This window comes from Aythya marila (genome assembly GCF_965140915.1).
Source record: "Aythya marila genome assembly, chromosome: 3".
Classification (NCBI taxonomy): domain Eukaryota; kingdom Metazoa; phylum Chordata; class Aves; order Anseriformes; family Anatidae; genus Aythya; species Aythya marila.
This window is the reverse complement of record NC_139044.1, coordinates 36643090-36668743: the sequence shown is the minus strand read 5'-3', so window position 1 is coordinate 36668743 and position 25654 is coordinate 36643090. Positions and strand designations below refer to the sequence as shown.

Below are 25654 nucleotides of genomic sequence, written 5' to 3'. Positions count from 1 at the left end.
AAATACTAGCAATTGGAGATTAGCAAATAGCACTAACAGTAAATTACAATGTCTACAATGTCACTTGTGTTACCTCTGGGCTGGGATTCTACCTTCATAAAATCAATAATCACAGTCTTTGCCAATTCCTTCCTGAACCCTACTTCTATGCCTGCCATCTAGAATAATGTTAATCATCCTTTGTGAAATAATTGTGACCATGACGACTTCTTGACTGAGACCCAAAAATTCATTTTACATAAACTACATGGCCACCAGCCAACTAAATTGAACTCAGATAAGCTAGGAAATATCATTTTTGTGGCAATGTATCAATGTAAAGCCTTGGGATAAAACATTCTGTGTAATAACACAAGCACTTGTGCATCCTGCCTCCCCTCTCCCCCAAGGAGAAAGCAGCTGTCCATTTATATAGGACCCTTGTGCACATTCACAAGTGCACATATACAGATTCTGGAAACAATACGGGAGGGAATCTGAAGCAAATGCATGGGTGAAGCTTCACCCATACATAACATTTGTTGGAGTCAGCCTGAGAGGAATGAGTGGTTGTAGCCTAATGCAATGAAACCGGAGAAGGTTTAGAAGACCCTTCAGGCCTTCAATCTGGCAACACAAAATTCTTGGAAGATGCTGTTGAACTAGTTCAGATAGACTGTTAATATTCTGCTTTACTAGTGATACATCCTCATCTAACTCATTAGTCGACTAAGACTCAGTGCAGAGCATTTCTCAGAAACTTTCCTAAAGAAGTAGATACATCCCAGCTAAGACAGCTAGAAAACCTTTAGAAACACTAAAAACACTTAAAATTGACAAATAACGAGAGAAAAAATATATTATATATAATATATATTATTATTATTATTATTTTAATGTGTTAATGTGTTTTTTCCCATTTCACACAAGTCACCACCATCTATTTAGCAGCCTGTACACTGCCTAGGTAGCTCCATGCATTCAGCAATTCAATATATTTTCATAAACACCACTGTTTCAAAAGGAACAGCTTTCAGACCTAGACTGACATACTCTGTTATTAATGCAAATCACTTAAAAACAGACTGAGTAGTACATCAGCTTGTGTAACAAAGGATGGACAGGTAACTGCTTAGCTTTGCATCAGATTTTTAAAGCATAATTTATATATATATATTTATAAAATATAGCATAATATACTTTAAGTGCTTATTGCCAACAAATACAACCAGAAGACTGAAGTCAATGAGATGTGTGTTCTAAGTCACTTGAACACTGGTACAAGCCACTGTATGGTAAGAGAGACCGGAAAAAAAGAAATCAAAAGATTCGGATTATTAAAAATTGATGAATAAAGCTTACTTCTTTATACAAGAAGTCCAAGACCTCTTGAAGTTTTTCCAGGTTTTCCAACATGCAGTTCTCCTGTGAGATGAAAAACACCATCAAAACCAGTAGGAGAACTATCCTACTATGTCATCTCAGAGTTGAAATGACAAATCACTTACACATTTATAAATACAAAACATGTGGTGCACCAGCAGCTTACATTACTGAATAGTGACTTTCCAACCTCCTGGAACCAGCTACTGCTTTGGTTCACTATGGCAAAGGGTAGAGCTTGGAAAAGTGAGTTTATCACCTGCCTTGACTGCTAAACTACGCCAAGAAAAAATTACCGGTTGTGTGAAAGCACAGGAAGAGCACGGGTTTTCAGCACTAAAGAAAACTGTGATCAATTTCCAGTCATTTTGGAAGTCCATCATCTAGAAGAAAAAAAAAATAAAATAAAAATTTGAAATGAACATGATGGTAAGAGCCCTATTTGTCATTTTCCTTTCTCGTGTAAGATTTGCTGTAGCTTTAAATCAGCAAGCCCAAACAGTGCCTACAACCATGGCTACTTCAATCCCTTCCATCTGACTCAACAGCTTACCCTAGAGAAAGCAGCAAATGGATGGTTAGGAAGCAACTGCTGCCATTAAAGCTGAATGCATACCTCTAAAAATCTCAAGATAAAGCCAGAAATCACTGTGGCCATTGGAGGGTTCATTGGAAATGAGCATGCACAACTCAGCACAAAGCCTGATGCTGTTTCTTTCTATCACTGATGCAGCTTGATGACAGAGTTAACGTTCCTGAACTGCTGAGATTGGGTCATACTAGAGGGATGTAGAGTGGAGCAAAAATCTAAGAGCTACAGCCCTGTCCATCTGTGGTAAGTCCATTAGGCAACACTCGCCAGTCACAAAAGAAAATTGCTTAGAAGCCTTCAGTTCCACAAAAAACTTATGCTAAATCCATTCACGTATAGTCTGGTGTGCTGCCTTTACAGGGAGCAGGCAACAGCAGAATCACTTTGGCAGTTACATTTGCCAGTTATATCAAGGCTTTTTAACACAATAACATGCCTAGGGGTTAAGAACAGAAGAAAAAACGAGTACATCAAACTCCAGGATGGGATTTTTGAAGTACTCAGCCATGAATGATAATTCAGCTCTCACCAGCATCAACCATTGGCATCAGCCAAAGCGTATACAGAGCTTTACTGGCATTTTAAAAAATATGATCCTGAGAGGCCAGGAGGCAGTAACAAATTTCAAGAATTATAATTGTGGGTTGGCTTCTCAGAAACACCAGCACAGTTTCTGAGTATAGTTAGCAGAGGTCTTGCATTCTTACCCAATGCAAAACAAAAATTCTGACTTCCATACCAACGTCTTCAGCCACTCTGACAAACATAAGCCAGGTGGGATACTTTTAGGAACAAAACTCCATAGCTTAAAAGGTACAGGACTGATTCTATTTACGTCAGAGAGACCAAAGTCTGTTAACCTCAAGAAACAGCATTTTCTATTTTGAAGAGACATTTAAGTGGTGTTTAAGGTATTTCATCACACTTCCCCCTTTTCCAGCTTGGAGACCAAGCTCTCTGAACTGTTCTGTGTTTTAAGCAAACCTGATCCTCTTTCATGAGCTTCACTATTTCTACAGCTTGATCCAGGAGGTCTCTGAAAAAAAACACAAGGAAAGAATCTGTCAAGGCATCAGTAAGGGTGAAGCTTTAGTTGATTTTTGTCATAAAGTCAAAGAACATTTGAAACCTCAGGTTTTCATCTTTTCTCTCTTAAATATGTAAAGATTAGACACTTGTCTGAGCTAGACAGAGTGCTTGGGGTGATTAGCTCCTATTCAGACATCTCACTTTCAGGTGTGCACTTAGATGAAGACAGTAAACACAGGTTGGCTGGCACACTCTAATTCTATTTGAGCTCAGACAGTTGTTTTGCAGATATAAAGAAGAAGCCCTGATGTTAGGTCAGATTTTCCAGACCTGAAAGCGCATGGGGGCTTCATTCCTTCTGTTTCTGAGAGGTGACAACTGACCCTCCATGGCAGGGTCTGTCCCTGGAAGTCTTGTACAGCCTCAGCTGGTACCAAGTACACTCTGTGTCCCAAGAGGTGCTCCATTACTAAACACATCCATCCTCCACCTTTCTAGATATGAGTGAACTGCCCAGCCAGAAACCCCTCGCACTTACGTGGCTCGACCATCTGATCCCGTTGTGCCAGGCAGAGGAGATTGGTGCAGGACCGAGGGATTAAAACTGCTAATGAGAGCTAAAGGACATACATGGGTTAGGCTATTTCTGGATACATGGGACTGCTACTCTGCAATTTCACTATAAACATAGCTGAAGTAGACCAGAACATGTAAGAGCTGGGGATCTCCTGGCAGGCATGAAGGGCACCTGAGATGCTCTGCAGCTGTTCCCGAGTGGTGACTGCTCCTAAAAACTGGAGGTTTCATGTCTGAGTTTTCCTCCACACTCAGGTCAGAAACATCCACCCCCACCTCTCACGTCAGCCACAAGAAGTGTTGGCAGATTTAAATACAAGTGGCTGTAGAAATGAAGCTTCTGAAAAGGGCCATCAGCTCCTGAAGCACTAAGGAGTTGCCAGTTTGTAATCCACTTTTCCAGCTAGTAGAATGGAGGTGCCATTAAGACACTGGAAGGTTTGGAGGGAAGACCCGGGAGCTACCCATTACTCAATTCAGCATTTCAGTGGACCTGAAGGTTTTACCTGCAACACCTGTCAAGCAAGTCAAGGCTACTATCACAACCAGCTCATGGTTGAATACATCTATGTGGTGCATCAAGGGCAGCCCTAGTGTAAATTCAGAGTGTGTGGCAGCAGAAGGAGCACTGGACAGGCAAATCCACACAAGATTACACTTGGCTAGTGTGGGCAGAAAGCACAGTGAAGATGTGCCAGCAGGGATTGGGGCTACCTAGATGGCCTGTTCAAAGCCTGCACAGATAGCCCAGCCTATGCTGCACACATACTCCCCATGAGCACCTTCCCTCAGGCTTCCCGTACACCCCTGTGGCATGCTTGTGCTGAACCCCCGCTGCAGCCCAACAAAGCTCTTGACCTGCAGCCAGCTTGACATTTAGTTAATTTGCTTGAGTTTGTGTGATAGCAAGACACACCTGATAAAGTTTCCACGCTCATGTCAAGGAGGCTCTTTCCTGTGCTATAGAAAGGGAAGAGAAAACAGGAAGCTGTTATTCCATTTCTCAAAGAAAAGTTACATTTCAGCAGAGCCCCAATCTCTTCCTACTCAAGCTACAGCTCAAATTGCATTTTCACAGCAGTTGCTGAAATTAAGAATGGGGCCTTTCTCTCCCTAGAACCATCATGTCATCAGCTACTGCTGAGGAAGAACACAGTCTTGGATCTCATTCTTCTGCCTCTCCACGCTCTGCCTGTTGCAATATTTGTGCTTATGCATATACACAAGCAATGCCAGGACCTCTCTGTGTGTACGCGTAAGTGGACACAGATGTTCATGCAACCATTTAAAATTATTAGTCTTTTAAAGTTTGTCTTTGCAGGGCCAAATCCTCATCTGGAATGCCTCAAAAGAGCTACACAGATTTGCATCTATGAGGTTTAACTATATGATTCTTCCCACTAACTTAGATCTGCTAAAAGGGCAAGAAAGAAGAAAATGATGTAGAACTTGCCCACAAACACTGGGAATCATTCAAGCAGAGGACAGGGTACTAACACTCCTGGGTTCATTCTTTGCTTTGATAAATCTCTGCTTTCTGCTCTCTAATTAGTGGATGATATTTACTACACAGGATTCATCATGGAGTAACAAGTCTTAATCAAGGTTATTGCAACCTTAAGGTAGTTGCATACCTTGGTTTAAAAAAAAAAAAAAAAAAAAGGAACACAAAAAAAACACACACAGTCTAAGTACAAAAAATTTCTGTTAACTAAGGATGGGGAAGGATCCAGCGGCTCAAAATCTTTTATATTTAAATTGTCTTTCTCCTTTTTAGATAACAACAATAAGAATTGCTTGTATCTTATTCCCACCTTGTGATATTTTATGAACTAGGATCATGACAGAAGTCGATGCTAGCAGTTCATGGTTACCTTTGGAGTAAGTCTTCACGATGAACACTGGCTCCTGGTGTCTGCGAAAAAGCAGGCAATAAGAATACCACTAAGCATAGGGAAATTTAGTTCTACACACACTGTTCCCCTACTGTACACCTCTTTTCCAAGTAGTAGTTTTCTACATATTCTTCATTACGCTGCAGTTTGCAACAGATTTAAATTATTTTCCAGAGCTGTCATTTGCAGCACTTCCTTTTTACACTGTGTTCTCATAGTCTGGTGATTTTTTTCTTGGGTACTGCTTTCATTAATGAATTTATTACATATGGCTTAAAATAAAATTTGACTGGCTGAACTCAAATTCAGTCAAATGAAATGCTGTTCTAAACCATATTGAATTTCTCTAATCTATTTATTTTCAACAAGGGACATGACCTGAAGTCATTTAGATAATTTACATGGATGGCACTCTGCCAACACCGTGTCTGTTGAAAAAAACAACACCTTAACAGAGGAACTCCACTGATTGCAAGTAGTCTAGGAGTAGACAAAGATATATGCTTGCTCTAAGAAAGCAGATATTCATTAGACCATCGTTTAAACATTTTTCTATGGCACCACCCACAGGCAATAAAGACTTCATCACAAAAAAGACCTGGCCTGAAGGACCACGCCTCCAGTCTGAGAGTGAAGCAACTTCCACTTTAAGACAAAACTTTCTCTTCCGAAGAGGGAAGTACTTGCAGGGAGTCCAGGAATGCTTGTTTTGTTTGTTTGTACATTTGTTTTGAAAGCCCTTAAACCAAGGAAAAGTATGATATCTCAGGGAATACCATTTCAAAGTTGAAGGTTGCTTTGTGACAAAGTAGAATCTCCCCTATTTCTTGGGATTTGTAGCCCCCACAATGGCTCCCAGTTTTTGCCCACTAGATACATTTCTGTACTTCCTCAAAGCTTGAAAACTGTGGTTGTGGTTAAACACTTTTAATTGGGCCTCAAATCTATTTCAGATATTTACTTCCAACTATTAAGTAAAAATTATCCAAATCTAACTATCAGAACAGGTAGATCTTCACCCAGTGATTTATACATCAGAAGTATACATGTATATTTATGATTCATCTAGAGTTTCTGACTTTTAAACTCTACAGGACGGAAACACTTAAATGGGATGGAAAATCTACTACATTTGTTGATGATTTGTCCTAATGCTGATCAACAATACCGTAGTTTTTTCCTAGAGTTTTCCCAAATGCTTCTTCCAGTTATTCGATCTGTTCCGCTCATTGTTAGGAAAATCCAAGCATGGTAATCAAATACCATGGCTCTCTGCAAGAGCACTGTGATCAAATTTCCTCCTGCATGAAGTCAGATGCCTATTTTTGTACTCACAGTATACTGGAACACTGAACAGCAGGTATTTCCAGTCTTTTTTTTTTTTTTTTTTAAAAAACACCAGAAACCGTTGATGCTCATGGAAAGTTTCATGCCCTAACTGGGACCCCAAATTACAGCATCAGCTCAATTCATCATCACCTCATCGCAGAGTCAGAAAGGAGGAAATGGGTCACGTTCAGCACACTTAATGCATGTACTTACTCTTTGCAAATTTCCTATTGCAGCAACTGCTGTAATGTCAGCTGGCCTCAGAGCATGAACTGCAGAAAAGTCGAAGACCAGGTTAGAAAAGAACAGTAACTTTGAAAGAAAGTCACATCCACCAGCATATTAAAATGTGGCAAAATTTATTAAAACGATTCTGTAAGAAGTCTATGTTAATCTTTTTAACTGTCAGTTTTAAGACGGCCAGAAAGAGAAACCTTACTCAGGTACTCAGTAAATACTGCAGATGCACTGAAATGTTCAGCCATCAAGCAAGAAGAAACCACAAAACACAGTGCTGAATGATTTAAGTAATACCAGCATCCTCAATCAGCATCTGAAGAAACTTAAGTACTGTTATGAACACATACACACACACAAAACCAAAACAAAACAAAACTAAGGATTTCACACAGCTCACCCCTACTTCAGTCACGTCCCACACACACAAAGCCATTCAAAACAGCTGAATTCCTTCCCTCCACAGCCTCTCTAAAGTAATTGGCAGGAAGGAAAGCCTCTACAAGAATAATATTAGACACAAACCTGAAGTTGAAGGAGTCTCAGGTGGCATCGCATGCTCACATGAAAGCTGGAATTTTCTTGGAGCCTTTGACATAAAGAAATAAATATGGTTGATTACTTATTTCCAACAAGGAAACTGGTAAAAGGAGGGGACATGGAGGCTCCATTCTCACACAGTACCAAGCTTTTCCTGATGTCACAGTGGTTTAAAAGAACAGTTGCACCCCTGCTAGAAATACATGGAAATATAGACTTGGAATTTTCAAATCCAGTCTTCCAAAACTCTACACTTTTTGCTCAGCTTTCTTACCAATTCCCACATAGCAATCAACAAAATACGCTGAACATAATCTGTTATGTTCATTGTTGTGAACCATCAGCGCTTAATCTGGAAGAGATCACAAAAACAGCTTCTGCGTGCATCTCCACACACCACAAGGTACACAACGTACATGACAAAAAGCCACAGCTCTGGTACACAACAGGAAAGGTAAAGTGAACCAAGAGCATCGCCCATATTCTGGGTCTCTGGCAACTGGCACAATCCCCATGTCATCATAGAAAGTACTAAAGAGGGAAATAATGAAATAAAAAAAGATTTGTATTTAGGGTAAGGATGTGAGTGATGTGACTAAACTCAGCATGAGAGACAGCTGACTATCACTAGGAACAATAATTTAACGCCCTCCTGCATCCTGACAATAGCTATGATCCACCTCTAGTACCTCAAAGAAAGATGAAAGACAGCGATCTTCCGTTTCTAAAAGAGCAACGGAGCATCTAGGAACAAGCGCTAACCACAGCCAACCTACGTACAGGATGTGCAACCTAATAACAAACGTTGCTCGGAGAAACTTTTATTTCCTGATTAGGTACTGTAGTTTTGAAAGCGCAGTACCACGTTGCTGAGTCATTTGCTATGCATTTATTCTTTACAAAATTAAACAGTTTAGTGCACTGAGCTCTTCTCCTGACGGCCTCAGAGGAAGCATCAGCCAGAGAGGTGACAGATACTGAAAAAAGGGAAGAAAAAAAAAGAAAAAGATAGAGCTGTTTCTCATACTTCACCTTTAGTTTTCCTTGTTCTTCCAGGAGATGAGCTGTCTGACCTTTAAAAAGGTAAAATAAATAAATAAGTAAAAGAATAATTAATTGCACAATTTTAAACCTTAGAAAAAGCCTTCAGAAAACATAATAAACCTAAAAGCACACAATCATGAAAGCTGTAACCTTTCTCGTCTGCCCTACTTTCCAAAGGTGAGGCACACCCCAACAACCGTTATATTTTATTTTTGCTACACTAGAATAAGCTTCTAGTTGTTATAATCAGATGACATTTGTTGAAATTAGTGTTGAAGTACAGTGAAGTCATATACATAGTTGATGGACCTCATCCTTCACAGGCACTAAAAACCCTTCAGAATTCCTGTATTCTAACCACTCTCCTCTTCAGCCCAATTCATACACTGCTGTTCTCCTGTATTACAATGGAACTTAGCTTTGTATCTCAAAGAAAGCAACCTATCTTTGTTTTGGAAAGTACAAAATGCCAAGGACAGCTAATAAACATTTAATTCCCATGAACAAAAGGAGATTTTGCAATCATCTACAAATGCACGTGAGCCAACCCCCAATTCTTATGCACTGAGAGCACAGCCTAGTCTTGCCCTGTACAAACTTAGGGTCATTTGAGCACATACAAGCTGAAACTCCTTAAAAAAGGAGCAGTTCACATTAATCTACATCTTCCACATCCAGGGAGCAACATCGCACTGTTGTGAGTTTGCCATAGTGATACAGAAACAGCGGCAATTTCTTTTCTTCCTGGAGAGTGTTGACAGATAAAATAGTCTGCGGAGCCAAAAGTCAGGCCTGTAGGTATTTCAGTAAACATTATTCTCTTTCCTTTAGTATACACTTGGATTGGAACACATGAATTTTGGTTTATTCTAAAATCTTCACAAAGGCAGCCACGGGTCTGGATCCTCAGCTGAACTTCACAGCATGCTCACAGCTGCCCCTGCATGCCAGCCAAGCCCTGCTGTTCCTACAATAATTCTCCTTTAGCATTCAGAAGCCAACCCGGGAATATTTAGTCCTGCTGCACACTCCGGCTTGCATGCCTTTCTTTCCACACCAAAAAGTAAATGGGGAGCCAGCTCAGGCCAGCAGGTGAGAGACACCTGAATTAGGACAGCTGGCAGCACACACACTACAGGGAGGAAACGTGCCTGGCATGGGCCAGTGGTATGGGGTACCCCCACCCTCCTGAGACGGGTACTGGCACTCGCAATGGTCAGCGGGGTGGCAGAAAGCTACTGCTGCTCTCCATGACCACCTCAGCCCATCCCTCGAGCCACGCTGCCCATTTTCGATAATTGTCACCAACTTCCCTGCATTATTTTTCCACTTGAGTTTCAGCCATGAGCTATTCACAAGCTCCTGTTGTCTTCATGGTGCTTGGTAGAAAATTCAAACAATTGCTGCCTGACTGCTGAGTAACATTTATTTAACGTGTGTGTTTGCTCAATCCATGCTTTTAGGTGACATTTTACTCAGGACAACAACCAGGATCCCAGCTCTCATTTGAGATACTGGAAGCACGTGCAATGAGGGGACTCATATTCATTATGCCAACCTGTTGTAGAAATTCAGTATTTTTGAGGTTTTTTATTAAACACTGATTTCAACCCTATTTGAGAATAGATCCACAGGCTACATTGGGGAAGAAAGAGGGTCCAATCCCAGTTTCCAGGATTATGGGGGAGGAGGAAATCTCAATATTTGAAAGACTTCAGAGAGACCATTCTGCACCAGGCTGAAGGTCAGTCTAATCTGAGATGCTGCCTCTGACAACAGCCAAACTCAGGTGCTTAGGGAAAACAGCTGTGGAAAAAAAAAAAAAAAAAATGGGCTGGGGTGATATACCATGGAAGTGTAACTTCTGTGCTTCTGCATCTCCTTGAGCAAGCAATTACTTAATGCTGAAGAACTCCTGAGACCTTTCTTCCATTAACTTGCTATTTATTTTTTTTTTTTTTTACCCATTCATAGTTTTGGCTTCTCCAGAAGTCCTGTGGCAAAGGTGCTTCATACTTAATTATTCTGAAAAAAATACCTTCTCACCAGCTAATAATTTGATCTGGCTCCTTGATGTTGTTCTTCCATGCTTCCACAAAATTCACCATTTTGCACATGCTCATATGTCTTTATCGTATGCCCATCCACCTCTCTTCCAAGCTAAAGAGTCATCCTATTTATCTCCTCTCATGGGGAAGTTGTTTCATAAGTCTGAATACTCTTCCCCTTTATCCTCCTCCTATGTTCTTTCATGTTTTTTAACATGAAAAAGCTAGACAGTCCTCACAAGGTGAGTGAACTGGACTTGTACACAGCATTAGAGATGTGTTATTTTGTTCTGTTCTTTCCCTAATACCTAAAATTGGCTCCTTAACTGTTACTAAAACTGAGTTGATGTCTTCAGACAGCTACATACTGTGAAGCAGTATCTAATTTAGAGTTCACCACTGCGCATAGCTAGAACAAGTTCTGCCCACCATATGTATTCCCTTTCAGTTTTCAGTTTGAGCATCCTGAGCAGTTTTGCATGAGCAAGCTAGCATGTCTCCTTATCTGATACCCAGATATACTGAAAGCATTTCCCAGCACAGGTGACGCTGGGACTCTGCAGGTTGGCTCTCCCCTTTTCCCAGTTTGAAAATTCCCAGTCCGAATCTTTATTCCACAGCTCTTAACAATGGTGTCTGAAGCTCTTGGTCAAAAGATTTTTGGAAATTCAACAACCCCTCAGACAAACAATCCATGGGCACATACCCATTGTCATGGCCTTTCTGTATCAATTCCACAGGGAAACTTCCCCATTATATCACATTTGCCCCAAGTTAGTTCATTACATTCCTCTACTCTGGTGTCACCCCTTTGCCTAGTACAGGAGCCAGCCTCACTACCTAGTTTACCTACTGCCAGCCTCACTACTTTTGTACCACTACCACTGCAGGTCCTCAAATCCTCCTAAAGCAGAGCTCGTTTTAAAAGCTGGTTTCACATTTGCCATTTTCCATTCCTGACACCAATGCCAACTGAAGAATTAGTTTGCACAACAGTTAACACATGGACACAGTTAACACATTCATTTGGTTCACTCCCTTGGGCAAATATCATCTAATCCTGACAAGTTTTTTGCTATTCATTATCAATTTGTTCACAGATTTGACAGTTTCCCTAGCTTATCCCCTCCACAGAAAGGTTCTTAGTGCAAAGCCTTTATAAGCTCTTGTGCAGATGACACCAAAGGGGAAGAAAAAAAAAAAAAAAAAAGGAAAAAAAAAAAAGCAGCCTTTGTCTTGGGCTTCAGCTTTTATTTATTCATTTATTTATTTGTGTGTCTATCAGCACTACAGATCCTCTTTCAGATGTATTTAAAAGAAAATTTATTATTTTGTTATTGCTTTAGCAATGATTCCTCATTTCCCCATAGATTCATTTTTGGCTTGTCTGATTGCATTTTAACTTACCAGAGCACACATTCTTTAGTTTTCTGTATTTGCTTTGGATTTATGTTTTCCATAGGATTTTTTTTTTTACCCCTGCTGCTTCCAATATTATAGTTACTCCCTTACTCTACCATTTAAATTCTAGTTTGTATTTCTGATTTTCTCCATCTCTTCCCTCCTCCCCCCCCCAAAAAAAAAAAAAAAAAAAAAAATCTGTCAATTTATCCAAAACCTGGATAAAAGTTCTATTCTTTCTTCCCTTGCTCTTCTAGTTAATATGTTTCAGATAATTATTCTTACAGGCTGCTATCAATCAACATTTTTCCTGAATTGTTTTCACAGGAACTCCAGTCACCATACTTCTTTTTTCACTAAATTAAAATGCCAGAGCACAATCATTTCTTTGGTTTGTGTTAAGAACGAAAGCCTCCTAACAGTTAATCAGAGCACCTTACAGTCCTATTCATCATTACTTTCTTACAGGCAGAGAGATAAAGCAAAGAGGTAATAAGGCCAAGACATCCACAGCATTTTTAGTCCTAGAGCACTTAGAAAATTCAGTATCTGGTACTAAGTGTGGAATTCACAGAGCCACTACAGAAAACAAAGCTCATCCACCCCCCAGCATCACCACCCCTCACTTTTTTTTCCTCCCCTACATCAATTTGCTCAGATTGTACAGAAAGTCTGTGGAAAAGCAGAAATCTGAATAATGATGCCCTAAGTGTCAGAACATTGCCTAACTCATTCAATCTTCTACCACTGAAAAGAAAATTATCATAGACATGAATTTGGAGAAAAATTTTGTCTCTTTCTTGAATTTCTGCACTATTTTGGGGCAGAGCTCACCATTAACTAATTATTTGATTACATTTTTCCCCATGAGAAAACTTCAGTGCCTGCCTAAGATGCAATTGTTCCCCAGAACAGTGGAAACCAAGGCATGTATCTTCTATCTAAAATGATCAGACATACCCCAAATTACATGCAAGATCACAGTTTTACTTTCATATTTTCTTCACCCTGCTTGAAGACTTGTGCTATACACCCACCTTGCAACGACTAAAAATATAGGTTCCTAAATACCGCGTAACCAGAATTTTCAAAGAACATTTCATTTCTTACCTTCTAAGGAAAGCAACCAAAGGAAAAACAGGCCTAACAGTAGTTTCATGATAAGTGCCTCTATGAACAGATAACTTGGAGTGCTGTTGGTTAGCGTTTACGGCTGCTAGGAAAGAAATTCCCCTCTTTTTCCTCTTTTATATTCTACCAGGTTGATAACTCAGCAGCCATAAAATTTATTAGCCTCTTTACCTTTGGAAAGCAAAACAACGATAACATTTGCATTTCTTATTTCAAGGAGCTCTGCAACCTTAGTTTATAAATAGCCCCATCCATGGGTCAAAGGAGTAAAGTGGCACAGCTTCTCCCACTTCTCCACTAGGCACTCCAACCCAGCATTTTGCTCATCCTTTCTGTCTATGAGGCATTAGCTACATGATTTATCAGAGAAGACTGCAGCGAGGAGCAGCAGTAGCTTTCAGGTTGCTGCCAGTGATAAACACCACGCAGAACAGCACGTGACTAGCAGGTGTATTTTACTGCCAGTGCAATGAATGAGCACTTAAAGACTTGCATAGTTAGCATATAGCGGACATGTTGCCCGCATTCTACTTTAAAACACTTTAACAGCTTGTTAGTGTCACACAGCGCAAACCATGCAAACTCTCTCGTGGGATATAACGAAATCTAGTGTCCTGTTAAGACTTCTGCCTGTGTTCAGAGAGAACCGGTCTCTTTGCAGGGGAGCTCTCAGCAAATATCAGCACTAAGGTCACACAGGTCAACTTCCAGCAGAGTCAAGGCTCTTTCCTGCAGTGCACAACACAGTAACTTATTAGTCTGTCTCTACTGAACACGGAAGGAGGCTCAGTTTCTTAGACTACAGGGCAGTTCAGCCCTACATAGCAGGACACATCCACCCAAAGTTGTGTTCTTCCTCTTCTCTCCTTTTGATTTTTCCTTGCCTTCAAACAGCCTCACACTGCGCCTCTCTTCCACTAGATCCAGAGCCACTGTGTCCTTCTGAAAGCTGATTTATCTCATTGAAACTCCAAAAACCTAAGTTTGAATCCCAGAGCAGTGTGAAGAACAGAGACACCACAGAAGAGCATGGGATGGTCACGATCTGAGCGAGGAGAGCAAGTCCTGCATCCAGCACAGCTCTACCTTGCGCTGTGAAAGCCTGCCCCGAAGTGAGATAATGTAAATATATCCCTCACAAGTGGCTGAGCCCAAACACCTCGTCAGGGATGTATCACCTCTCCTGACACCCAAGCCCATAAAATTCCTGATACTGGGAGAATAAGAAGAAAGGTCAGAGGGAAGTAATGCAGAGCCAGTATGGTACTATCAGCGCTGGCAGTAGGCATGTTAGTGAAGACCTCTGCCTATATCCCATGGGATGAAGCAGTAGTTCTCCTTCTGGCAAGTTTTCCTTCATTGTGGCATTCCTCGTAGGTATCTGCCAAGACAAAGCACTGGTGACAAGCAGTATAGCTCACTCTGCCCTCATTATGTCAGACAATGTTCAACAAACAGGATTTCACACTGAGTTGACCACAAACTAGCATGGTCCTAAGGCCCAGGCTGATCAGACTTACAGACTAGTTTTCCTGATTTGAACAAGCACCACGACCTGACAGCTAAAGTGCCAGTTCAGGGCATACCATGCCTATAGCACACCACAGGTACTCCAGCACTGCAGAGGAATTTTATATACACACAAGTCAGTATCAAACAAGACAGTAGGACTGCATCAATGTTTAGATGCAGGCAGTCAACCCAAGCGTCATGTATTTGAGCATGCATACGGCGTGCCCAAGTCTGCAAAACCCTGGCTACAACACCTTCACAGCAGCTTGGTCACTCCTGCAGATTCAAACAAACAAACACAAGTGACTGCTGCACTGCAACATTACACTCCCGAGCAAGACCCTGCTACTCCCCCAGTTACAGCATTCAGATCTAACCCCTGAAGAGCATCCTGTTGTCCTCACACAAAGCACTAGGGTCCTCTGGTCTCTTCTGAGCCTCCTGACACCCAACTGGACCTCCTGCAGAGATAACAGGAGAAGGTTTAAGAAGGGCAACTGCTTCAGTAAACAGCTTAAAATGCTTAAGCAAACCACTGACACCCCTGATATCTCAGGCAAGATAGCTCATCCTTCAAATTGCTTTTTATGGCTTTATGGCTGAAATTTGATAATATTTGAGGAAATGCACTGCACAGACCTTGCACCCACTTCACTTTGCAAAAAAAATGGGAAAGTAAAATTTATTTAGAATGTGAACAGCTATTATGCAGAATAACATAGAAGTAGGAATCTGCACAGATAGGAGAAAAGTTCCTCCACCCCCCAGTCTCTAACCTCATCCCAGCACAAACATACCATAGGCCTCACCAGTACAAACAGCTGCTCACCTCCAACATAACAGCATATTCAACTCCAAGAAAGAGGAGCTTGTTCCACATCAGGGTCTCACAACAAGAAACCTGGTTTGACACCCTAGCTCCTTTGACCAGGAGTAAGGTAGCAAAAAACTAGAAGCTTACACACCGTCAGAATAACCCAGGGGCCAGCAGCTCCCCAAACTGGCTTAAAATGGAGCTCCTGCGGCCATTGGCAGGGCTGGTGAGGCCCCAGGTGAGGCTGGTCAAGGCCATTATGGCTTGTGAGTCAGTATGGTACTGTGCAGATGGGAGTTACCTCTAGTGGTCTTTGTCATTAGGTACAAGGGTTTGTGGCTGTTTCATTCCTCAGCAGAAACTCCTCATTAAGTCTGAGAAACAGCCTCCTTAAAGAAATGGAATGTTTAAAATTTTAGAGAGAAAGCTTCTTCTTCACTGTACACCAAGCAAAAGAAGGAAGGTAGCGTTAATTCATACATTTGCCATAAACCACAGCTCCAAGAGTAAGAATTAGGTCTTCAGACTCTGTGACGTGCTCCAGAAGGGAAATATCACTAACTGCAAGGCTTGTAAGTCTTCTGTAAACACTTCTTCCTACCACCCAAGCATCAAAATAGCTCCTAGATTGAATAGCAAATAGCAGGTGGCAGCAAAGATCAAAGAAGCTGGCAAAAGAGAGAAGAGAGAATTTTCTCACAGATGGAGAAGGTGTCAGAGATGAGCTGAAGCTTCTCCATCACTGCAAGGACAAAGCCACACCTCACAGAAGCTGTGGAGAGCTGCAGCCCATGAGCCAACCCCCAGCTGACAGCATTTAGGAATACCCCAGGGAACTGCAGCCACATAGCTAATTACTTAATGGTCTACACAGAACATCTTCTGCCTTGCCTAAAGCACCTCCTGCTGCTGCTTGGGTGGGACAGGCAGCTGGATAGACTTTGTACCTGACCTTGCCTGTGTTGTGTCAGTCTTCTCGTCATCTGCCCTGGATGAGAAAGTTGATGACACAACTGCATGGAAGAGCTTTCTGAGGAACGTGGTGGTTAAGAGCAGTTTTGTGCCTCTATATTTTCTCCAGCAAATGCACCTGTTTCACATATCTAGGCCCAAGAGAGTGAAACGCTACAAAACCAAAAGTCAGGCCACTATTAGAGCTCTAAAGTGAGCAACACCCAAACATATATTCAAATACATGCTCTCAAACATGTTAGTCAGAATTCCCGGCCTGTTGCTATGTTTTTAGGTAGGTTATAGTAATACCTAAGAGCTTCACCCCTCATACCTTGTATGGGAGGTGGGAAAGTCAATGGATTTCTTTACTTGCCTTTAAGCTTTGCTTTATCTGCTCACTCAAATGGAGCTTTTTCCTGCATTCCTTTTTCCTCATGCAGAATATTGAAAACCAGAAACCCTGACAATCTATTTGTGTCCTCACCTATAGGACCAGTGTTTTAAAGTGCAAAGTAATGAATCTATGGCTGCACCTTTAAAGAAAAACCAACAACACAGCACTCAACCACTCATAATTAAACACAAAATGATTGCCATCACACACACAACCTTTTACTGTATGTTAGGGACATAGTTCTTTCAGCCGCTAATAGGCAGAGGCCATATATCAGAGGGTAATGTAATCACACCCACAGAACTGTGATATTACACTAGCACAGGAGAGGACTTACTGTTGAAATATAAAGCTGACTGATTCTCCATTTCATTTGAAGGTTCAGCCTGTCTGTGACTTGTGAATGTTTCAGCTAATCTTACTGACTAGCCAAGTCTTTAGATCCTGAATTTTTTATTCAGGAAGCATATCCTTGCATTGTTCCATCCATCATACCCCAGTCTGTAATGGGTAGACCATTAGAGCAGTGTGGAACGGCTATGAATAAATCATATACCACAGTCAGACATGTTACTGTGATGTGCCGTTGCCTTGTCTTGCTGCAATCCACGTTGCTGGTAAGCTCAGTGCATGCTGCGGACCTAAACAGGAGATCTGCCACCTCAGGAGAGGCCAGGAGTGCAGCAGAGGGTCAGGGCATGAAAGGAGGCCAAGGGCAGGCAGAGACATCAGCCCCAGGGCAGGAATCCTGCAGCAGCAGGCAGGAGTGCTGCCCAGTTTAAAGGAGGCTGCTACCATCTGCTGGAGAGACTGCAAATACTCAGTGGAAAAGAAGAAGCCAGAAGTTTATTTGGTCATTTCGGGCAGGAGCTGGAATGCACCTCTCCACATGTGGTGAGGCAACAGAAAGCAGACAAAATGCCTTCTAATATTTGGCTCTCCCCTTAAAACACAGGTTTCTGGAGCTGCTGGCAGGGAGGATCTTAGGCGTTTCTACCATGGCTTTCAGAAAGGAATATCTGTAAAAACAAGTGCAAATGAAAAGCCTCAAATACACTTCTGAATGTGAATTTGTCTAAGCTGAGCACATGACTGGAAACTAAAATTCAGGTCTGGAAAGAGTGCCACATTTCAGGCCCGTTTCAGGTGTGCCTGGCACTTGAAAGAAGAACATGTATGAAGTGCTGCCCTCTTCCCATCTTAGCTGTGAGTCTGCAAAGGCTGTCACAGTGTCAACGGGGAAAGAGAGGACCAGAGGCTGCACCCAGCAGGTGAAGTGAGCTCTGCTCCCCTCTTTTGCATGGGAGCTGCCAGTGACCCCCACCCAGCTCGGGGAGAGCTTCTGGAGCTTGTCCACACCTGCAGTGGCACAGCAGAGCTCTCATCCTTGGACATGCACACTGTGTTGGGTCTGCTTCTTTGGCTGTGCACACAAGAATATACCCTGAGGGGGCTCTCAGGGCGAGTGGGCTGCAGATCATGCCATCGGTGAAATCCCCACAGCTCCACAGAAGCGAGGAACCCCAGTGCTGGGTACAGAGGGGTCCCTCAGCTCGTCACTGCCTTTCTGCTGGTCAGCTGAGGCCCAGCTATGGCCGAGGGCACCAAACAGAACAACTCAAAATTCGGAGATCTTCTGCAAAAGACTCTTTGCTCACATTACTGCAGCGTGAGGATTAGTTTAAGTCTCTGGGCTGCAAGAAGACCAGATACTTCCCATGGCCTCGTCTTCAGCTGGCCCCTCTGTTATCAGATCAGGAGATAATGCTGGTTTCTGAAGAGCCCTGTTTACAGCCCCAGCCTTGGAGAGTCAGCCGGTGCTAGCACAGCCGTGAGACAGCAGCACTGGCAGGAAGGCAGATAGCAAAGGAAGCAGTCTGTCTGCCTCCGATAGGCGTGGGGATGGTGTTTTACAGCAGGGACCAGAAAATGTAGATTCTCTTCCTGTGAGTCTTGGGGCGAGACTATTGAGTCTCAGATCCCAAGCACCCAATTCTCAAAAACTTGCCTGGAAATCACACACCCAAATAAATACCTCTGTGAATTTAAGTACTGTGATTCTCTTTGAAATAGAAACACTAGCATTCCCTTTCTCCCATCCTTTTCCATTAGGTTATAAAATTCCTCAAGCAGTTCCAGCATTATACTGTTTGTATTCACACCACAAAAGGTTTTGTTTGGTTGGTTGGTTGGTTTGTTTTGTTTTTCAGCCAGAGCTGGGACTGCAGCAACAGTGTGGGAAACTCCTGACCCTCCTGTGCTCTCTCAAGCTCTTCTACAAGAAGGTGCAATGCACAGGCTCCTTAGGGTCAGCCTGTATAGGTCCCAATGCATCACAGGCTCGCAAAGTCCACGTACCCACACCCTAAAAAATCCTCTGTTAACCTCACTCGCCTGTAGAAGCTTGTTTCTCAGCTTGCCTCTACAGGTCAGAAAACGTATCCCTTTGACCTCCATGAGGCAGCCCCAGCTGTGCTATATTCCTTTTGCATTATTAATGCCTGTGTTGCCCTTGAAATAGAGAAGACTACCAAGTGGTAACATAGTTCATGAGATGGGGGAAAGGTAGTAAGGCTGCAATGAGCAATGAGGCTTTTTGACCCTTCTTACTGCAGTTGTTCCAAACACAGACCATTGAACTTCAAGTTCCTGGCAAATGATCATTTTTTGCCTGGATCCAGCAGAGGCACCTGGAGCTAGGAGCATAAGGCTCAGCATGCTCCCTTGACGTACTTTACACACCACAAGCTGTGGCAAACGCGTCCTCCCACTTGTAGTATTCACCATCTACACAATGCTCTGAGATGCTCTCACCTGTTTTGTGGCTAAAAAAGAGTCAGGCATGGCCTGTCCAGGTGCTCTGTGCCTTCTCACTCGCCAGTTTTTTCACCTGGTGAGTGGAACCACATTTGGGCAAGCCTGGGCAGTGACAGATTCAGTGCCTGCAAAGAAGTGGATTAAAAGGCCTTTGAAATCAAGAGCAGCTATTTTTCTTAAGGACCATGCAAAGGCAAGCAGCAAAGGCCTTTGCCAACTGTGCAGAGGTCCTCGCAGAAGCTAAATTCCCTTCTGTGAGATGAAGAAATCCCAGGTGAACAACAAGCAACCACCACCACGTCAATCTTGCACCAAAGTCACGCAGCCCTCAGCGCTCCTGAAAGGGGAGCGGCTCCCCAGGCACAAAATAAATAGGAGGGGTGAGCATATAGAAACAAGAGATGCCAGGCAGGCACAGGAATATTTACAGTGCAGGTGGAAAGGAATATCAGTGCTCCACCTGGAGAACAAGGCCCTGGGACGGCCCACTGGCGCCCATGGCCACCTGTATGGCGAGGCCAAGGCTTGCTTCTGCCTGCTGTAACTCTCACAGCTGCCACCAGAGGACACCAAATTCCTACAACATTTAGCTCCTGAGACCAACACGTTCCCGGCCCCTGTGGCTGGGAACGGGGAAAAACACTCCTATGGTTGTGGAGCAGCAGCTCCAGTCCTCAGGAGGAAAGCCCAGGCCAGGGGACTCTTGATGAGAGCTGGTGGTGTCTGCTTGTGCAGTCCGCTGCTGTAGCTCTGCTCCTGCCCTTACAGCCAGAAACTGATTTCAAGCTTGCGTATTTCCAGGGACTCCATGCTCTGAAGACCTGTAATAATACAGAAAATATCACTGATTCAAACCACCGCTAGATGGTCGGAGACCAACAGCCACTGCCAGCTGAACAGATGCTCTTATTCCATATTTTCATTGAAAGAACCTTCCTAAATTCACAGCTTTGCCAGGCTTCATCCTGACATTTCAGCTGAATATTGCAAGAATGCCATCAAGTGCCGGAGGCCTTTGTTTTTAAGACGGAAAGGCTGGGCTCTGGAACCAGCTATGGGTGCAGGCATGGGCCTGTGCATAGGATTTTCTGAACAATTAATCTGCACATTATTATTTCAAGTGATCTCAATAAATTGCAAAAGCCACTCAGAATCAGCTGGATAAAATTCAATAAAAACACAGCAAAGTACTATGATCGGGAGGGAGAAATTAAATTCACAAATGAATGACTTGGAATAATTGCCTAAGCAGCAGTATTATGGCAAAGAATCTGGAGGAATTAGAGTGGATCATGTAATAAATTTGAGTCAATGGTATGCTGCTATTGCAAAAAGAAAAAAAGAAATCCTACAAAACATTTGTTTGGGGATATGCAAATGGAGTGTCATAAGCATGTCACGGAAGGTCATTATTATGCTTTATCCTGAAGAATGCTCACTCGTGCTAAATGCTGTGCCAGATCTGGAGCACTGTGCTTTCAGAAAGACAAAGTAGACCAGCCAGCCCAACAGGAAGCTTAACCCAGGAGGAAAGCTGGATTGACTGGGGGAGCATTTCCAAGAGGGGCGATGAGAAGGAGGACAGCCTCCCCAAACACAGGGGGCTGTTCTAGCACACAGCAAATAATGTGGATCTCTTTTCCCTGCCTCCCAAAAGACACACAGAGGGGTACTAGACCAGTGTGCGAAAAAGACAAGACACCAAGCCCGGTGCTGGCTGGGGTTTCATCCCATCAGGCAACTCCATTTTTCTTACTTAAGACGGAAGTCATGCAGGTGGGGGATGGGAGGGATCACGAGTTTTGATGTGACAGCTGGTGACAACCTGGAAACTTGCTTTTAGGGGAGGAATGGTCCTTTTAACACAACAAAGCGGCACACCCAAGAGTGCATACACAGACCACACCTACTGGAGCCAGCTTCCACAGGGTTGTTTGTACAGCAAGCAAAGGAGAAAATAAAGATTGGAGATGCAACTTCCTTTTTGCCCATTTCTCCCCCAGGTCATCCTGACCTTATGAATAGTGTGGCAAGGCTGTACATGTATCACTGCTTTCTGCAGTTCCTGAGGACCTTCCTGGTCCTGCTAGTCTCTCAGACTCCCTCCACTTGGACCTGGTTTCCGCCAAGCGCCTCAGCAAATTTGGGCACGTCCCCATTCAGTAAAGGCCTTAAGCGCATGCTTAAATTTAAGCATGAGCTTCAAACAAAGCATGTGTTTAGCAACCTCTGCAAACAAGGCCTTAACCTTAAAATACACACACAGATAAAACGATTTTTCACTCTGGCTAGATTCAAATGCTTTCCTCAGGCTCCTTGAAGTCGAGTCTACCACCTCTCTGACACTGAAATAGATGCCTTGCATAAGAAGACTCTCTTGCTTCCTCTCTGCTGTAACTCATCAGCTCTTCCCTGCTCCAGGGCACGTACCTCTAGGGACAGATGAGATCTATTCCTGTTAGTTACTATGCAGAGCTAGATCTCAGCAGCAGCGATAAAGGCCCTTGCACATCCTAGCTTGCTTGCTGATACTTCCCTTTTCTCTGGAATTCGTACTCCTCGCCCGCCCTCGCTCCCTTCCCCCTTCCCCAGTTGCTCATACTTCTGGAAAGATGACTGAAGGCTAACTAATGAGTAAGACGCTGCTGCACGTCATCGCCTGTCTGCTGCAAGAAGGGGTGAACAAGTTCGTTTGTCCACAGGTTAAAGTGAGGTTGCCATCCAAACACAGAGCATGTAATTGGGAGACCAAGCAGTGGGAAACCTGCCGTCTCTTCTTTCTCGTCTGGAGCATTTAATTTCTCTTGTTTTCTTCATTGCGTACACCACTTTATGCCTGCACAGCATCTTTCAAGCAAGGATCTTAAAGGACTTCATAGACCTTAATTAAACCTCATAAATCCCTAATTGATAGATGAAAATTCTGAGTCACAAAAAGGTGAAGGGATGTGCTCATGGTGCAGCACTGAGTCAGTTGCAGAGCGTGGAGCAGTGCTCCCAACCCGGTACTCCGCATCCTCCCCGCTCGATGGACATTATGGATGATGAGGATCTGCTCAGAGGGCACGTTCAGCAGCTACCTGACACTGATCCCAAGGGCCAGTGATGAAGGACACACATCGATTGCATTTGGCACTGCAGTGCCCCAAAACAGGCCAAGAGTGGAGGCAGGGGCACTGTACAAACCCGGAGGTGCAGACAACCCTAAGGGACCAGCACCAGCAAAAGGGCGAGACACCAGTAATAAATTGCCTTTGGTGTGGCCACCACTGAGAGTCTCATGATGAAGAATTTTCCCTGTCCTTGGCTGCTGTCCCCTCTGCAGCCATGGAGCCCCAGCCAGTCTGCTGACCCTCACCCCAAGGCCTGCCTGGGTCCCGGGGCCTGGATGATGGCCATTTCCAAAGCCTGGGACAACAAGCCTGGTCCGCTGTGGATCTGCATCACCATGGTCACTTGGGGCACCCAGCCCCCATGCCCCAGACACCTTCTGGTCCTTTTTTTGCCCTCGCTTCCCTGCCCAGCCTTTGTTTTTGAGTAGGTAGCGTGTAAACTGTGTAGGGCAGGGACCATCCCAGCTGGGCGTTTGCCTGGCACGGCCCTGGCCGGGCTCCTGCCACCTGCACTGGGCAAACAGCGTCAGGACGGCGCGGCCCAGCCCGCCTCGGTGCCTGTCCCTCTCAGTGGACGTTGTCACATACTGCTTTCCAATTATAGCCTTTCAGGCTGCGACGGCGTTTAATTGTCTGAGTTTTATAAACACTGCACGGCCTTGGCTGACGCCCGAGTTAATGATCCCCTGCAGAAGCGACTTTGGCCGGCCGGCTCCCAGCTGGGCCATCGCCACGCCTGCCGGAGAGGGTGAATTAAAAAAAAAGGAGAGGGTAAAAAAGCAGAAAGGCGACTTAAAAGATGATGCTGCATCTGAGGAAATGACACATGCCTCCTTCATCTGCCAGCGATATGCAATGCTGCTGCTGACACCAAGGAGAGAGGGCTCAGCTCTGCAAAGCCTGCAGCAGCAGCCCTCCTACCTGCCGAGTGAATGGTGTTTGTAGCAGGACAAGCAGCTCCACTCACCTTTCAAACTCATGTTTCTTTCCTTTAGCTTTTCTCTCCTCCTAATATCAACAAAGAAAAAAGAAAAAAAAAAAAAAAGACACAACAAAACCAACCCTCAAAAATGCAAACAGAATGAAGAACCCCACAAGAGTAAATAGACAAGGCTTTTATGTTAATACAAGTCACTGAGAGCATCAAAACAAGGGGAAAAAAAAATCTCTGGGTGAAATTTACAAACTGATGTAAATCAGCCTGTTGAATTTCAGTGAAGAGCACTGATTTTTCCTGTCTGTATACACAGTGTGTATGTATGTCTGTGTGCTCCTCCCAGACTCCTTCACTAGAGCCCCCTGACTTAGTGACACAAACTGCATTGGAAGGGGACCAGACGACACTGCTGTAATTTGTACATATGCACCACTAAAGCTCAGCATTTATATTTAAAAAAAAAATAATAATAATCGGGCGAACGCACAGCTGCAAGGCGGGCTGGGTAATTGTGCAATGCTGGGAACTCTTAGGTAGTTAATAATTATACTCAACCTTCGGTCTAGTTCCTAACAACACCCCTAGGCGTGTCGCTCTTACAGAATAAGGGCACACGCCCTGCTGTGTCTCCTTGCTTAACAGGAACACAAAGTACAGTAGTAGGAGGTGTTTCCTTGAACTCTGAACAATTGGACATTTAAGGATTAATTACTGTTAAGGAGCTTTGGACTGGCAAACACACTAACTCAGCTCTTGGCTGCGTCTCCCAGCCAAGTTCTCTCAGTCATCCTAATTAGACATTCTGATACCATCTTTAATTATATGATCTCACATACTATTTTTTTTTCCCTTCTTCTATTATTTTTTTGCACCGAACCCCTGTCCTGTGCAGCACGCTGGGCAGGGGAAAGCACCCTCCTGGCAGCATGGCAGCAGCCGGACCATGCTCCATTCGGACCCGAGGCTCCGCTGAGAGCCACCCAGGGGCTTTCACAACAGAAGGAAAGCACCCAAGCTGCTGCAGGCAAGACGGGACCTATGCTGTATTTGTCAGTATTGACTGCAGCCTGCCTGGAAAAACGTCTATGCTGCGCAGCACCCAGCGCCAGCCACCGTGAGTGCGTGTGCGTGCACATGTATACACACAGAGGCTCTCCCGTACACACCTTGATCTTGTTGAAACAACAGGAGGAGCAGAGTGCATGTTGTTAATGTTTTTCGCCTCGGTAAACACTGCATCGCTGGGGCGATGCTCCCGCGTCCTGACTTGCAGCGCCTGGTGGTGCTGGGGGCCGGGCGCCTGCCAAAAGCTGCAGGAGCCGCTCCACACGCAGGCTGGTCCTGCTGCTCTGCAGCGTCCTTCCTAGGAAGAGGCCTGGCCGTGGCTAAGAGTCGCTGATTTGATGCTGCCTCGGCTTCTGCTGGCAGCCGTTTGCTGCCCACCCCTTGTGGCCCCCCCTCCAGAGGCGCAGAGGGAAGTTTTGGGTGGCGTGTTTTCAACTGAAACGCTGCTGCTCAGCTGTGCTGGAAACTCGGCACCCTGAGGTCAGCCGAGGTTCACTCAGCCGAGGAACTCCTTAAATGGCATAGTCTTGCTCAAAAGCCTGCTCTCTTTGCGGCGGTGAGCAGTGTGGGGACGGTGGGCCAGCACTCTGAGGCACCCTTTTGTGAAGGCCAGACCCCCAGCCTCACACGGAGGTGGGGAAGGAGAGCGATGGCGCTGCTTCCCCTCGCTGCCCTGGCATCCCTGCTTTCCTCAGGGCCTGCCTGCTGACTGGAAATGGCTCCAAGACCCACCCCTGCCTCTACCTGCCAGCAGAGCTGGCTGGGCTCAGCAGGAAGGCACCCATGTACGCTTCTGGGGCTGGGGAGCCTGGCACGTGCCCTAACAGGGGCTCAACCCATCCCCCTGGAGGGTCGGGGCTAGCC

At 44.2% G+C, this 25654-nt stretch overlaps 1 protein-coding gene and 1 long non-coding RNA gene across 2 annotated transcripts in view; both read right to left on the bottom strand.

Moving 5' to 3' along the window:
* PLB1 (phospholipase B1) overlaps positions 1-4138 on the bottom strand; it is a gene marked incomplete at its 5' end in the record, with an annotated part of 73866 nt that extends 69728 nt beyond the window's left edge. The window contains 5 exons of the mRNA XM_082758175.1: positions 1342-1404; positions 1659-1745; positions 2939-2990; positions 3522-3600; positions 4066-4138. Coding sequence (XP_082614301.1) covers positions 1342-1404; positions 1659-1745; positions 2939-2990; positions 3522-3600; positions 4066-4138 — 354 coding nt within the window. The remainder of the gene's footprint in view (positions 1-1341; positions 1405-1658; positions 1746-2938; positions 2991-3521; positions 3601-4065) is intronic.
* A 1238-nt stretch (positions 4139-5376) lies between these two features.
* LOC309875866 lies at positions 5377-7613 on the bottom strand. Its single transcript, XR_014317080.1, has 3 exons — positions 7546-7613; positions 6997-7055; positions 5377-5474 (listed from the first exon to the last, which is right to left on the bottom strand). It is a non-coding gene; the product is annotated as an uncharacterized lncRNA (long non-coding RNA).
* Positions 7614-25654: the final 18041 nt, after the last annotated feature.